The sequence below is a fragment of the Dendrobates tinctorius genome, unplaced genomic scaffold (genome assembly GCF_039654945.1).
Source record: "Dendrobates tinctorius isolate UK_male_01 unplaced genomic scaffold, ASM3965494v1 ptg000358l, whole genome shotgun sequence".
NCBI lineage: Eukaryota > Metazoa > Chordata > Amphibia > Anura > Dendrobatidae > Dendrobates > Dendrobates tinctorius.
Genome location: NW_027362024.1, coordinates 185,184 through 201,592, shown reverse-complemented (window position 1 = coordinate 201,592; position 16,409 = coordinate 185,184). Strand labels below are relative to the sequence as shown.

At 42.7% G+C, this 16,409-nt stretch overlaps 1 protein-coding gene across 1 annotated transcript; it reads left to right on the top strand.

The window, feature by feature from the left end:
- The first annotated feature begins 14,227 nt into the window (after nucleotides 1–14,227).
- On the top strand, nucleotides 14,228–14,725 carry LOC141075510 (oocyte zinc finger protein XlCOF29-like). Its single transcript, XM_073562593.1, has 2 exons — nucleotides 14,228–14,371; nucleotides 14,501–14,725. The coding sequence occupies exons 1-2, from the start codon at nucleotides 14,294–14,296 to the stop codon at nucleotides 14,723–14,725; spliced, it is 303 nt and encodes a 100-aa protein (XP_073418694.1). The 5' UTR covers nucleotides 14,228–14,293.
- Nucleotides 14,726–16,409: the final 1,684 nt, after the last annotated feature.

Here is a 16,409-nt window from a genome sequence, read left to right as displayed (position 1 = left end):
ATTTTGGGGGACCTTTTCTATGCCCATGAAACTGACTGCCTTCACGTCACCCTTATGTCTTTGATTGACATGGGTGGCTACCGGTGTATCACGTTTATGGATTATATCTCTATGGTGTTCGCCTACCCTAACCCTCAGCTCCCTCTTGGTCTTGCCGATGTATTCAAGGCCACAGCTACAGGTGATTTTATATACCACTCCTATTGATCTACAATTAATGAATTGACGATTAGGGTAGATCTTTCCTGTGACATTGCTCTGAAATTCTTTGCTCTGTTGAATAGAGGTACAATATTTACAGCTACCACATCTGTAACAGCCTTTCGGCTGTGTACCTAACCATGTTGGGCTGTATGAGGTTCTCTGGGTATAATGGCTGCGGACCAACCTATCCCTCAAGGAGCGGCCCCTTCTAAATGTAATTTGTGGATTGTCCGAGATCAAGCCTCCAAGATCCTTGTCCATACATAGTATTGGCCAATGTCGGTTCATAATGGCTCTCAGCTCATTTGCCCCATTGGAAAAAGTGGTGATGAACCTTATGATATTGTCTTCATTGGTTTGCTGTTTGGGTATAAGTAGTTCTTTTCTTTCCTTCTCTACCGTAGACTTATAGGCCCCTTTAAGAATGTCATCTGGGTATCCTCGTTCATGAAAACGAGATCTAAGGTCATCTGCTTGTCTCTTAAAGTCTCTCTGATCAGTACAATTCCTTTTCATGCGTAGGTACTGACCTTTAGGAATACCTTTTTTCAAGGGGACTGGGTGACTAGATTCCCATCTTAAAAGGGAATTCGTAGAGGTAGGTTTACTGTATGTTTCTGTGACTATGCGGTCATTTTCTCCCCTCTTAATGACTATGTCCAGGAAGGGTAGTCTGTTGGCACTAACCTCACATGTAAAGCTAAGACCAATATCATTTATATTAAGATCTTTCACAAAAGTTCTAAAACTGTTCTCATCACCTCTCCAAATAACAAATACGTCGTCGATGTAGCGGAGCCATAGCACTATTTTGTCCTCCGCCACATCGACCTGCTCACCAAAAACGACATTTTCCTCCCACCAGCCCAGGAGCAGATTTGCGTACGATGGCGCACAGGGGTTGCCTATCGCAGTGCCCCTGAGCTGATGGAAGAACCTGCCATCAAAGAGAAAATTTTTTTTCGTGAGACAGAATTCCAAGGCCTGCATAACGAACAGGTTATGTCTCGTACATTGGACGCCTCTTGTCTTAAGGAAATAGTCCGCAGCCATTAGACCTTTATCATGGGGAATGGATGAATACAAGGCTTCTACATCTATTGAACCCAATATCATATCGGTGTCCAATTCGATGTGGTCAAGTTTCAATAAAAGGTCGGTGGTATCCCTTGTGTAGGAACTAAGTGATATAACAAATGGTCTTAAAATTTTGTCTACATAGATACCCAGATTTTGGGTTAGACTTCCTATACCCGATATAATCGGTCGGCCTTTCAAAGGCGAAAGGCCTTTATGAACCTTAGGCAGAGCATAGAATGTTGCCACAGTCGGGTGTTGTGGAATCAAAAAATCTTTCTCATTTTTATCAATGAGTTTTGCTTGAAAGGCCCCATTCACCAATTTCTTAAGATCATTTAAAAAAGTGTTTGTGGGGTTATGTTCCATTCTTTCATACCCCATAGATCTATCTAACAGTGAATAGCACATGGTTTTATACTGTGCTACATCCATCAACACTATATTCCCCCCTTTATCTGCGGGTTTCACTATTAGAGTATTGTCTCTCTCCAGCTCCAGAAGCCCATCCATCTCAAACTTGGTGAGGTTATGGAATCGTCTTTTTTTCCCATTACCCAGTTCCTTGATATCTCTAGATACCAAGTTGGCAAATATGTCAAGGGCCCCTATATCATTGCTAATAGGTGGCATTTGTTTACTCTTATTTTTTAATTGTGTGAATGGTCCCTCACCCAAATCATTGGGATTCATATCCCCCAAATTGAACAAAAATCTCACATCATTAAGTAAATCTGCCTCTATACCCAATTCTGCGCAGCTTTTTTTATCCATATTTATAAAGTGTTTTTTCCACTTAAGTTTACGGATGAAGAGCTGTAAATCCTTAATCGTTTCAAAACATTCAAAATCAGATGTTGGGACAAAAGACATCCCCTTTTAAGACCATTTGTTATATCACTTAGTTCCTACACAAGGGATACCACCGACCTTTTATTGAAACTTGACCACATCGAATTGGACACCGATATGATATTGGGTTCAATAGATGTAGAAGCCTTGTATTCATCCATTCCCCATGATAAAGGTCTAATGGCTGCGGACTATTTCCTTAAGACAAGAGGCGTCCAATGTACGAGACATAACCTGTTCGTTATGCAGGCCTTGGAATTCTGTCTCACGAAAAAAAATTTTCTCTTTGATGGCAGGTTCTTCCATCAGCTCAGGGGCACTGCGATGGGCAACCCCTGTGCGCCATCGTACGCAAATCTGCTCCTGGGCTGGTGGGAGGAAAATGTCGTTTTTGGTGAGCAGGTCGATGTGGCGGAGGACAAAATAGTGCTATGGCTCCGCTACATCGACGACGTATTTGTTATTTGGAGAGGTGATGAGAACAGTTTTAGAACTTTTGTGAAAGATCTTAATATAAATGATATTGGTCTTAGCTTTACATGTGAGGTTAGTGCCAACAGACTACCCTTCCTGGACATAGTCATTAAGAGGGGAGAAAATGACCGCATAGTCACAGAAACATACAGGAAACCTACCTCTACGAATTCCCTTTTAAGATGGGAATCTAGTCACCCAGTCCCCTTGAAAAAAGGTATTCCTAAAGGTCAGTACCTACGCATGAAAAGGAATTGTACTGATCAGAGAGACTTTAAGAGACAAGCAGATGACCTTAGATCTCGTTTTCATGAACGAGGATACCCAGATGACATTCTTAAAGGGGCCTATAAGTCTACGGTAGAGAAGGAAAGAAAAGAACTACTTATACCCAAACAGCAAACCAATGAAGACAATATCATAAGGTTCATCACCACTTTTTCCAATGGGGCAAATGAGCTGAGAGCCATTATGAACCGACATTGGCCAATACTATGTATGGACAAGGATCTTGGAGGCTTGATCTCGGACAATCCACAAATTACATTTAGAAGGGGCCGCTCCTTGAGGGATACGTTGGTCCGCAGCCATTATACCCAGAAAACCTCATACAGCTCAACATGGCTAGGTACACAGCCGAAAGGCTGTTACAGATGTGGTAGCTGTAAATATTGTACCTCTATTCAACAGAGCAAAGAATTTCAGAGCAATGTCACAGGAAAGATCTACCCTATTCGTCAATTCATTAATTGTAGATCAATAGGAGTGGTATATAAAATCACCTGTAGCTGTGGCCTTGAATACATCGGCAAGACCAAGAGGGAGCTGAGGGTTAGGGTAGGCGAACACCATAGAGATATAATCCATAAACGTGATACACCGGTAGCCACCCATGTCAATCAAAGACATAAGGGTGACGTGAAGGCAGTCAGTTTCATGGGCATAGAAAAGGTCCCCCAAAATCCAAGAGGAGGTGATTGGGATAAACGCATACTCCAAAGAGAAACCTATTGGATTTTCTCATTACAATCTGTATATCCCAAAGGACTGAATGAGACACTATCCTTTTCTTCCTTCTTGTAGGGAGTTTTAATAGGGCTTTTTAGTTCAGGGAGAGCTGACGAGGAGTGGGGGCGCCATTTGCGCAGGAATTTAGGGTGCCAACCTCCGCGTGAGGTAGGGAACAGCTAGTTAGGGACCTATAGGGCCAGATTTAGCGGGCACCCTTTCTATAATTCCTACAGATATATGGAGGTTGGTGGTATCCCCTTCTTAAGCATGCAACAAAATTAATTGAATAATTTCCACATCACACATATTTTGCAGTTGGTATCCTGACTCTTTTTTCTGCTTTTTTTCTGCTTCTTTTCCTATGACGGAGTGTAAAGAATTTGTTTTCATTCACAAGATAATCCCTGACAATGTCCACAATATGGGTGTTGGCGTTTTGTACTGATTCATAACGCCTATGCAATCATAAAATGACTTAACAATTCGGTTCCCGTATAAATAATGATAGGGGGACGCATTCAACATTTATGATTGATTAAATGAAGCCGCACTATTAGATTGATGCAATAAAATAAAGTGAGCGGCTCCTATTGATACGTGATGGTCAGGTGACTGCCTAGACCAATCACGCAATATCTTGATATGCAGACCGACAGGCCCGGTTACGCCCAGGAAGTGGGGCAGGGTATGGTCGGGTCCTGTCTCAACATGACGCGCGGCGCCTGTTTAGGAAAACCCAGGAAGTGGGGCAAGTTGCCTGAGCAGATGCCGGCGTCATGCGCAAACCGGAAGTACTGTACGGGGCAACCGGAAACGGCAACAAGCCGCGGTATGCCGCGATTTATAAAAGGCAGCTATCTTACAACGGGCGTGCTATGCGCCAGAAGAAGGTGTCACAATACCCCTGATGAGTTAGGCATCAACGAAACGCGTTGGGTGACAAGTCTGGAGATCGGGTCACGATTTTGGGTTTTCAGATGGACCTTACCTCATCATCCGTTCTTTATAGAAGCGTTTAAAGATAAGTACAGCGGTCTCAGTTTCTATAGTGGTATCATAAATGGATACAATTTGCTCATGAGGTGATTTTATGCTTATGCATTTGACCGATGCTGTACATATGCTGTGCTAATTTATATACGGGCTGGATATATGTCTATTAAGTAATATTAATTCTGATGACATAAAGGCCTGGTCTGCACACAATTACAAATATACAAGGCTCATATGGTCGGAGATTCCAGGTTTTGAAACACCTGGACAAGAAATACATTAATGTCTAGGGCCATATGGTACCTTATTTAGTACAAAACGGTTTGTTTTTAATAGAACACTGCACAATTGCACTTTGGCACATGTTTGTTTTGATTTGATGTATGGTTTTTAAAGAATCATTAAAGGTTATGTTTTATTGTATATGATATACCAATTTGCTACCTCTAAATATCTGACATTGGTTTGAGACACCCCCGCTATATAATCTTCACAGAAAGTGTGATGCAATGACACATCCACTTCTATTCCCATATGGGGACAGTGGATGGACAATAAATTTGACAACTCCAATTACCCTAAGTGTGCAACATCAAGGAATTGGTGACATTGATCTACCATCCATACCAGTGGATCAAGATTGACAAGAAAAAGTCACCCTGTTGCAGTACTGTGCATACAGGCTTGCCATTCGTGACGAGTTCAATCCCCTTTTAAATGCTGGGAAGTTGACGCAACAATTTATCGTTGACAGTTACGTCAAAATTGAATCCGACAGGATCAAATACATAAAACCAAATCAAAAGGCATTACGCGTCGACAGTTATGCTGGCGTTACGGATCACATCCATAATATTGCGTTACACCAAGGGCTAAAAGCTGGGACACCAGTAATTTTACCGTCCAGTTTCTTTGGAAGCCCAAGAGCTATGCAGCAAAATTACCAAGACACCATGACAATTGTCTGAAAATTCGGAAAGCCAGATCTTTGTGTTATGATGACCTGTAACCCAAAGTTGAAAGAAATTACTGAAAACTTAGAACCATGGAAGAGGCCGGAGTTCAGACCAGATTTGGTTAAACGAGTATTTAAAATCAAACTCCAAGCCGTGCTTAATGAGATATTGAAAAAGCACATTTTTGGGCGTGTAGTTGACTATGTGCATGTAATAGAATTTCAAAAGCGTGGACTACAACATGCTCACATGCTCTTAATCCTCGGAGAGGAGACAAGAGGGACAAAGAAAGAATTGATGAATTGGTCTCTGCTGAAATCCCAAATGAGACAGCAAATCCAAAACTACATGAGGCAGTGATGAAGCACATGATTCATGGCCCATGTGGTAAGGATCAACCTGGTGCTATATGCATGACAGATGGTCAATGCGCAAAAAAGTTCCCAAAGGATTTTAATACAGAGTCAAACCCCAATGTTGATGGTTACCCAGATTACCATTTATGCAATACTGGGAAAACCAGACGAGGAAAGCGAGAAATCGACAATAGATGGGTAGTTCCATACAACCCTTATTTATTACTCAAGTACAATTGCCATATCAATGTTGAGATATGTGCTTCAATAAAAAGTGTTAAATATCTTTTCAAATATGTATACAAAGGGCATGACTGTGCCAATATCAAGTTTGATACATTAAACTGGAATGAACCAGCCATGTACCTAGATTCTCGGTATATAAGCTCCCCTGAGGGTATGTGGAGAATCAGAAAAAATGCATGATGCTTCACATACCATTAAAAGGCTGGCTGTGCACCTTGAACACATGCAGCAAGTGTTTTCTGAAGATGGTAATGAGGATATGGCTATTTCAGAATCAAAAGCCTCTACACTGCAGGCTTATTTTGAGCTAAGCAGAATTGACGCTTCCGCCCGTCAGTATTTGTACAGTGACATCCCTGAACACTATGTCTGGGATAGAAAAGCTGTACCAGAAGGATGGAAAAAACGACGGGCTCAATTTGGGAAAACAATTGCCTGAATGTAGACAGTCTCTTTAACAGATGGTGAGCTGTGTTACCTAAGACTCCTTTTACTTCACGTAAGAGAAGCAAAGTCTTATGCTGACTTAAGGACTGTCAATGGAGTCGTACATGACATGTATAAAAATGCATCTTTTGGAAGACGATTCCGAATGGGAAGAAGGTATAACAGATGCAATCGCTTCCAAAATGCCCTACCAACTTTGCAAATTATTTGCTATAATTTGTGTATATGGGAAACCAGCTAAACCATTGGCATTATGGCAAAAATGTAAAACCGAATTTATGGAGGATTACACCAGGCAGTATACTCCAGAAATTGCTGAGCAACTGCTCTTCATGATATTGATGAAGTGCTCTTAAGCAATAAAAAGTCTTGTGCTGACTTTGGATTGCTGCAGTAAATGTTCCAGATGAAATACTGGACCAACCAACTGAATTCTGCTGTAATAAAGCAGGAGGCTGAGCAATTGAAAGCTATGCTTAATGAAGCTCAGCAATCAGCTTTCGATGCAGTCAATGCTGCACCACAGCCAGACAACACTAGCTCACACTGTTTTTTTTCTGGACGGCCCAGGAGGCAGTGGGAAGACATTTTTGTACAACTGCTTCCACAAGACACTACAAGCAGAAAAGAAGTCTATTTGATCTGTAACCTCCACTGGTTTGGTGGCTACATTACTACAAAACGGTAGCTCCTACCATTCCTAGTTTGGCCTTGGAATTACAACAAATAAGACAACATGTGTCAAAAATTAAGCCAGCCTCACTTCAAGAAAAGGAGCTTAGGGAGTCATCTGTCGTTATTTGGGATGAAGTAACAATGACTCCCTGTTTTAATATGGACGCTGTGGATAATTTGTTCCATGACATATGTGGAAAAAAAAGACCATTTGGTGGAAAAGTTTTCATAAACGGTGGTGACTTTCGTCAAACCCTGCCAATAATGGAAGGTGGAAAAAGAGGCCAAATTGTACAGTCCACCATTAAATATTCAAAATCCTGGAATCAGTTTTCACGGTTCCAGTTACTTCAGAATATGAGAACGTCTCAGGACGAAGTTGAGTACAATTCATGGTTACTTAGACTTGTCAAATGAATATGGTCTACCAGAAGACACAATTGAAATCCTGAATTCTTTTATTGAAGAGGGTGATTTAATTACAGCTATTTTTGGCGACTCAAATGAGATTACCGATACAACGGTAGAAGCAATTGCCAATAAAGCAATTCTTGCGCCATTGAATGATGACGTTCACGCCTTGAACGACAAAATTCTTAGTCAAGCTCAAGGTGAGCACTTAACATCGCTCCATCGACACAATTGCAGAAAAGGAGGGTGTGATTCTCACAGATTACCCTGTAGAGTTTCTTAACTCTTTGAATCCCACTGGGATGCCCCCTCATGAACTAAAGCTGAAACCAGGAGCTGTAATTATGCTCCTGCGTAATCTTAACAGAAAGCGTAACCTTTGAAATGGCACAAGGCTTTATGTGAAAAGCTTAAAAGCAAACGTTATTCATGCCGTTGCTTTAGATGGAAAAGCAGTTCTTATTCCAAGAATTGACCTGATTTCCAAAGAAAAACACTTGCCAGTCCAGATGCCATGGCGTCAGTTTCCTGTCATGTTGGCTTTTGCAATGACCATCAATAAATCTCAGGGACAGTTCTTGGATATTGTAGGAATTTATTTGCCTCTCCCAGTGTTTTCACATGGGCAGTTATATGTGGCTTTCTCCAGAGGAAAGAAAAGCCAACAAGTAAGGGTCAAAATATTTGAGACCCAGAAGCAAGGTAAACTTATTCCTAACATTGCCAAATGGTTTACTGTCAACTGTGTGTACAATGAAGTCTTTTATTAAGAATTTTAACAACTGTAAAAGCCAAAAAATTTTGTACACAAAAGCGGGACTAACTCCTAGCCGTGGCTGGGCTGTATACACCATGTGGGGCTGGGCTGTATACACCATGTGGGCTGGGCTGTATATACCATGTGTGGCTGGGCTGTATATACCATGTGTGGCTGGGCTGTATATACCATGTGTGGCTGGGCTGTATACACCATGTGGGGCTGGGCTATATATACCATGTGGGGCTGGGCTATATATATCATGTGGTGCTGGACTATATATACCATGTGGGGCTGGGCTGTATATACCATGTGTGGCTGGGCTGTATATACCATGTGTGGCTGGGCTGTATATACCGTGTGGTGCTGGGCTGTATACACCATGTGGTGCTGGGCTATATATACCATGTGGGGCTGGGCTGTATATACCATGTGTGGCTGGGCTGTATATACCATGTGTGGCTGGGCTGTATATACCATGTGTGGCTGGGCTATATATATCATGTGTGGCTGGGCTATATATATCATGTGGTGCTGGGCTATATATACCATGTGGGGCTGGGCTGTATATACCATGTGTGGCTGGGCTGTATATACCATGTGGGGCTGGGCTGTATACACCATGTGGGGCTGGGCTGTATATACCATGTGTGGCTGGGCTGTATATACCATGTGTGGCTGGGCTATATATATCATGTGGTGCTGGGCTATATATACCATGTGTGGCTGGGCTGTATATACCATGTGTGGCTGGGCTATATAATACCATGTGGGGCTGGGCTGTATATACCATGTGTGGCTGGGCTATATAATATCATGTTGGGCTGGGCTGTATATACCATGTGGGGCTGGGCTGTATATACCATGTGGTGCTGGGCTATATACTATGCGGCTGTGTTATATACCATGCGGGGTACCTTTTACATTATATTCTATGGGGGAGGCTGTGTTGTATAATATGGGGGGGGCTGCATTATTTTCTATGGGGAGGTGGGCTGTATTATATTCTATGGGGGGCTGTATTATATTTATTATATTCTATGGGGGTGATTGCATCATACTCTGAGGGGGCTACATTATACTATATGAGGAGGCTACATTGTATTCTATGGGGGGCTGCATTATATTCTGTGGGGGGCTAGATTATATTGTATGGAGGCTTCATTATACTTTATGAGGGGACTACATTGTATTCTATGGGGGCTGCATTATACTATATGAGTAGGGCTACATTGTATTCTATGGAAGGGCTACATTAACTATATAAGGTGCTGCATTATATTCTATGGGGGGCTGCAATATTCTCTATGAGGGGGCTGGTATATATTCTATGGAGGGGCTGCATTATACGATATGAGGAGGGGCTGCATTATATTCTATGGGGGGGTTACATTATATTCTGTGGAGTGGCTGCATTATACTCTCTGGGGTAGCTGCATTATGCTCTAAGGGGTGGCTGCATTATACTATAAGAGGGGGCTGCATTATATTCTGTGGGGGTTATATTATATTGTATGGCGAGGCTGCATTAAACTCTGTGGGGTGGCTGCATTATGCTCTATGGGGTAGCTGCATTATACTATATGTGGGCTGCATTATACTGTATCAAGGACTGTGGGGAATACATTATATGAAGAACTATGGGGTGCATTATACTATGGGAAGTGAGTTGTACTACATGGATGACTATGGCAGTGTATTATACTATGAGGAGTGTATTATACTATATGGAGGACTAGGCAGTGTATTTTAGTATATGGAGGGCTCTGAGGAGTGTATTATACTATATGGAGGACTATGGGGCACATTATATTATATGGAGGACTATGTGGTGCAAACTGTAGATGTGCTGCTGATAACATGATACTGTATGGTGATCTGTTAGTGATCCATTAATGATTGTTCTGTCCCCATCATTCTTTCTCAGATGGTGGAAAGAAGCCGGGAAACAAGTGTTGAATGACTTCAATATTGTTGATCACACTCATTTAGCGGCCTGAACTCAGCGCATGTAACTACAACCAAAATGCCTCTGTGTGATGTGCAATATGTTAGCATGCATTTGGGGCCCATTTTAAACTTTGCCTAGGGCCCCACTTTGCCTAAAACTGGCCCTGCATGTGATTCATACCTCACCTAGAGGTGATGTTGCAGCCTACATAATGAAGGTGTGTTTAGCACATGATAGAGTGCTTGGGAGTCTGGATTGTGCACAGACTTCCATGTGTCCAAGTGGAAACCTACAGAGTTGTCTGTGACCTGGAAGGTAGAAGGCCCCCTGTGTGTGTGGCCCCAGGCCAACCCTGCTTGCTGGATGTTGCACAGCCTAGGGAAGCAGTGCTGGCTTTCCTGAACCAGAGGAATGAGGCCTGTGAGATACCTCCAGAGTGGACGGTCGAACAACCATGAGTGGCACTGACCTCGGTCAGTAAAAGACTGTACTGTCCTATGGAACTGAGTGTTTAACGGACATTGCCCTGGCCTGTGTGTGAACAGAGAAAGAGCAAAGCCCTGTTTATGGACATTATTATTTTATGTTGCCGGACCTAAAGGCTGACTACTCTGTGTTTGTGCTGCTGGGGATATGGAGCAATAAACCCAGGAGAACTTTTAAGGAAATTGAGTCTTCCTGTATGTTATAGCGCTGTCAAGCCGGCGTTCCCCAATGCACTCAGTGAGTGCTGCCTTACTATATATATATATATATATACTGCTCAAAAAATTAAAGGGAACACTTAAACAGCAAAATGTAACTCCAAGTCAGCCACACTTCTGTGAGATCGACACTGATTGTATTTCAATTTCTCCTGCTGTTGTGTCAATGGAATAAACAACAGTTAGAAATGATAGGAAAGTCACTGACATCCATGTGTCTGCTCAGAAAGAGTGTCCAGGGTTCCCTTGATTTTTTTTGAGCAGTATATATATATAATATATATATCATTGACACATATAAATATATACATATATTTATATTTCATAGAGATATAGATAGCAGAATAGGTGAAAAATCAATTATCGGCATCCGTAAAAATATTACAGAAACCGACAGGACATGAGACATGGTTTACATACAGTAAATCATTGCAGAAGAATTAGATTTATATATATCCCTCACTAATAATGTTAGTAGTGTGTGTGTAAAATTTTGGAGCTGTAGGTGTTAAATTAGAGGATTAATTCATGGAAAAAACTGGCGTGGGCTCCTGCACAATTTTCTTTGCCAGAGAGGGCAAGCCAGCGACTGAGGGCAGAAATAAATAGCCTAGAGAGGGACCATTGTTATTGGGCCCCCTTGGCGTAAAAAAATCTGCCCCCAGCCACCCCAGAAAAGGCGCATCTGTAAGATGCGCCAATTCCGGCACTTACCCTCTCCCTTCCCATTGCCCTGTAGCGGGTGGCATATGGGGTAATAAGAGATTAATGTCACCTTGCTATTGTAAGGGGACATTAAGCCTGGTTAATAATGGAGAGATGTCAATAAGACATGTATCCATTATTAATCCACTAGTCTAGTTTTACATTGTGGGTCTGGAGGAGAGAGAGAGATTTTTTGTGCGTGCAAGAAAGAAAAATGCTACTTTTAGCTAAAAAATTATCCTTGGATCATGCTCAGTTAAAAACAACGGAATCCAGGGACGGATTCGCTGTCCGACTTTTCGACTGACACAAAAAACTTTCCTATGTCTGTTTTCTCCGACCGATGGACAAAGAATTTCTGACTGATCCGTCGAACGACGAATGAAACGGACAGCCATCCGTCGCTAATACAAGTCTGTGAGAAAAAACTGGATCCAGTGGCATCAATTGCTGGATCCGTTTTTTTTAAAAAACGATGGATTGTGACTGATGGCAAAAAAACTGATGTGTGAAAGAGGCCTTATTAACCATTGGGTTACGTATTTGTCTTCTAGTTCAATGGTTTCTTTTCCAATAATCCTATGTTTTCAGTCCGATGCTGATCCATCAAGCTCACTAGTGGTGCACAGCTTTACACCACTATACCTGTGACTTCAGAAACTTACAGAACACCAGCTCACATCTCATATAGGAAACTACTGACACAACTAAATAACACCATTTATAAATGATTTATTTACTGGCAAGAACTTTTTCATTCATTTCACATTCATGTTTATTCATTCTTTTAGGTGACCTCACTTAATTCATAAGTACTTTTTAATATAATTAATGTGTGTAAATTTTTTTTTGTTTTTTCATGAACCATAATTTATCTTTGTTTGACGGACTTTCTCATGAACTTTGACATATTTTGCTTTGTTTGGCTTTTTTTTCCAAAAGACTGCATATAAAACGTTCCAGGCTTGACATGTTTATCCGCTCTCAGGTTTCGTCCTGAGGAAGACGTCCTGCGTGACTGTGAAACGCGTTGACTTTGAAAACCTATTTGAATAAACGTTTTTAAGGAAAATCTCCATATCCGATCATCTCCATCAGCAGCGCAGGTACAGACACATTATACCCGGATCAGCTCTTCTGCTCGGTCTTTGGCCCCGGGTCCTGCAGCAGCTGATTTATGCATTGAGCATGGTGTAAAGGCGCCACTCCATCAGGTGAGAGTAATACTCCCCTACTCTCATTAGATATGGTTATCAGGTAAGACCCTATTTTCCGCTTGTTTGTCCTCAGTATCTCGACTACAAGAAACCTTTGTAACACTTTCCTTTCAGGTTACTTGGTTAAAACCAATGAAGGGACTGCTGGGACCGCAACGGGGTCCATCTGAGACCCTAATGCAGAAGCCAAATGTCCTGAGATCTGGACCTGCTGGACCACAAATTGTCATTTCTCCAGGTTACCAAATAAATAGTTGTCACGTAGAACCTGGAGACCCTGTCTGACATGCTCAGCATGCTCCTCCAGAGGACGGGAGTAACTCACTATATCATCCAGGAAAATTACCACAAATCTACCAATCAGTGAGAAAAAATATAACTAATGACATTTTGACAGACTGACGGAGCATTGGTTACCCCGAATGGCGGCATCAGATTTTATATCTGCCCCTCAGGTGTATTGAATGCAGCCTTCCATTCATCACCCTGATGTACACTTATAAGGTTATATTCCCCTCTCACGGTAAGTTTGTAAAACCATTTAGCTCCAGATAATTGGATAAATAGGTCAGGTATAAGGGGTAAAGGATAGGGAAGGTGACCTGTGACTCACAGGCACAACCCTCCATCCTTCTACCAAACCCCCAACGGTGACTGAAGAGGAGCATGGCCATATATGAGCCTCAGCCGGACTCTGGAAAGGAGGAAATAAATGAGATTTGGGCATTTTAGCTCCTGGTGTGGAGTCGATAGCACAATCATATGCTGCCATATAGTAGACGGCCGGTAACTGGTGATAATTCCCTCATGTGTGGGGTCTATTTGTCTCCAGAGAAATCACACGTTACATTCCACACATAACACTGTGTAGAAAAGGTGGCGCGGGGTAATTGTGCCAGTAGTGAGGGGCAAATAATGGCGGGAATGTCACTGACTGAGGAGAAGGCTCCATGGAGCGTCTTCACTCCGGATATCATGTGACCCCTGACTCCTCCCCTCCTGTGACCTCATCACAGGTCCTGTGCACAGAGCAGCCATATATGTGGAGTGCGGCTCTGCAGGTGGAGGGATGTGGAGATTCCCCATTACTGAGCACATTAATACTAGAAATATATTGCACAGGGGATATCACAGCCAATTCCCACAAGAAGAATCCTGGAAACATCGGCTCATCTTCTCATTCAGGTCTCTACAAAATCGGATCCTCTCAGTGAAGATCTTCTATAGAAGAGAATTTTCCTGATTTACCCATCAAGGATGGATATGGACAGAGACAAGATGGCGGAGAGGATGTTACACCTCACCCTAGAGATCCTCTTCCATCTCACTGGAGAGGTGAGAGATTCTGATGACGTCACATTACATCATTCTTATCTATGGGAATAACAGATGGACAGAACTGGAGAGGTGAGGACTCTGGGAATGTCTGTAGTGAGATTTATTAATGTGTCTCTCCATAACCAGGATTACACAGTGGTGAAGAAGACCTCTAGTGATCGCTGTCAGGACCCTGTGTCTGAGGGATGGGGAAGACCCCTGAGCCCAATCACGGGGCCTCCACCTCACCCCCTGATCCATGAGGGCATCAATGACCAGAAGATCCTAGAACTCACCTACAAGATGATTGAGCTGCTGACTGGAGAGGTGACACTGCTGGGAATGCTGGGACATTATACAGTAACGCTATGAAGGGATCTGGGGATGACGGTATCATTGTATGTGTCAGGTTCCTATAAGGTGTCAAGATGTTGCTGTCTATTTCTCCATGGAGGAGTGGGAGTATTTAGAAGGGCACAGAGATCTGTACAAGGACGTCATAATGGAGGTTCCCCAGCCCCTCACATCTCCAGGTAATAGACAGGACTAAATACACACGGCCTATAATTATCTGTATGTAGAGAATGAATTCAGTCCCTGTATGTGTTTCCTCCAGATCTATCCAGTAAGAGGACAACACCAGAGAGATGTCCCCATCCTCTTCTTCCACAGGACTGTAACCAAGAAGATCCCAGTGCTCCTCAGGATCATCAGGTAGATGGAGAGAAGGTGTCAGGAGATCTCCCCTATGATGTGTAGACGGCTGTGAAGGTCTTGTGCTCAGTCTTGTTTTATCCCCCAGTATTATATATTTTATACTTGTGTGATGAGAGCGGTGGAGATGGCAGGATTAGAGCTGATCATAGATGGGACTTCTCCATCTGTCTGTGACTTTTACAATATTTGTTTCAGGGTGAAGATCTGACCCATATTAATACTACAGAGACATATGTGAGGGGTGATGAGTCGTGTAAAGAGGAGATTCCCATGTATGACTACCCAGGTGAGTAGTAACTACTGAATACAGAGAAGTCACAGATTCCTCTCAGTCACCGGCTGTGGCTGCTTTATCGGTGGTGTAGTCCGACCGTATTACCATGATCACCATTTTGCCTCTAGACCACAACATTCTCCACCCAAAACTGTTCAAATGACTTTGGGCATTGAAAGCCCTTTTCTATAGAACTTACGACCTGGAGGATCCACCTACCCCCTGGGATTAATAACAAGAATCCCATGTAAAATGCTAAAATGCCTATGGATGATACCAAAACAATTTGTTCACCCTAGGCACAAGCCACATCAGCTCCTATAAACATGGAAATATCGGAGAAAAAAGGGAGCAAAACGACGACTGAAAAAATATTAATAATTTTTATTAAATATCGTACAAAGAAGTGCACAAAATCATGATGAGGTGCCAATATAAAGCAGATGAACACATACCCGACCATCCCCTCGTCCATCCAAGATGGAAATAATGTCCTCATATATGTATTTTAGACATCATGCCTATAAATAATACCGCCCTACAAAAATCAATGGCCATATGGCCCAGATTACTCCCAAGTAAATCCCCTGAGCAAAGCTCAAAAAGTAAGGAGGAGAGACATATAATGTCCTTAGTGTGCAATGAATCTGGACATAAACAAGGGCGACCACCAATGAAAGACAGAAATAAATGTCAGTTCAAAATCTTACCAGAGGATGCAGGAGGAAGAGGGGAATCGTCTGGCAGTGACCCCCAACGCGCGTTTCGCGGCGCAGAAAGGCCGCTTTATCAAGGAGATAGTAACCATATCTCCACAGGACCTTCATATACCCTGTGACTGCGGTCACGTGACTGGGATCAACCAATCAGCGCGGCCTCATCGGCGCATGCGCTCTGAGGTCGGCAAGCACCGCTGCACAGAACAGGCGTCATGCTGAACACAGGACACCGGTCAAAAGACCAAGGCGCCCGTGTACAACATAAAGACTCCCATCTGTCAGCAGCACAATTACCACCGCAGAGAGATGCACACAGCCGCCCATAATTGTATCCCATATATAGGGT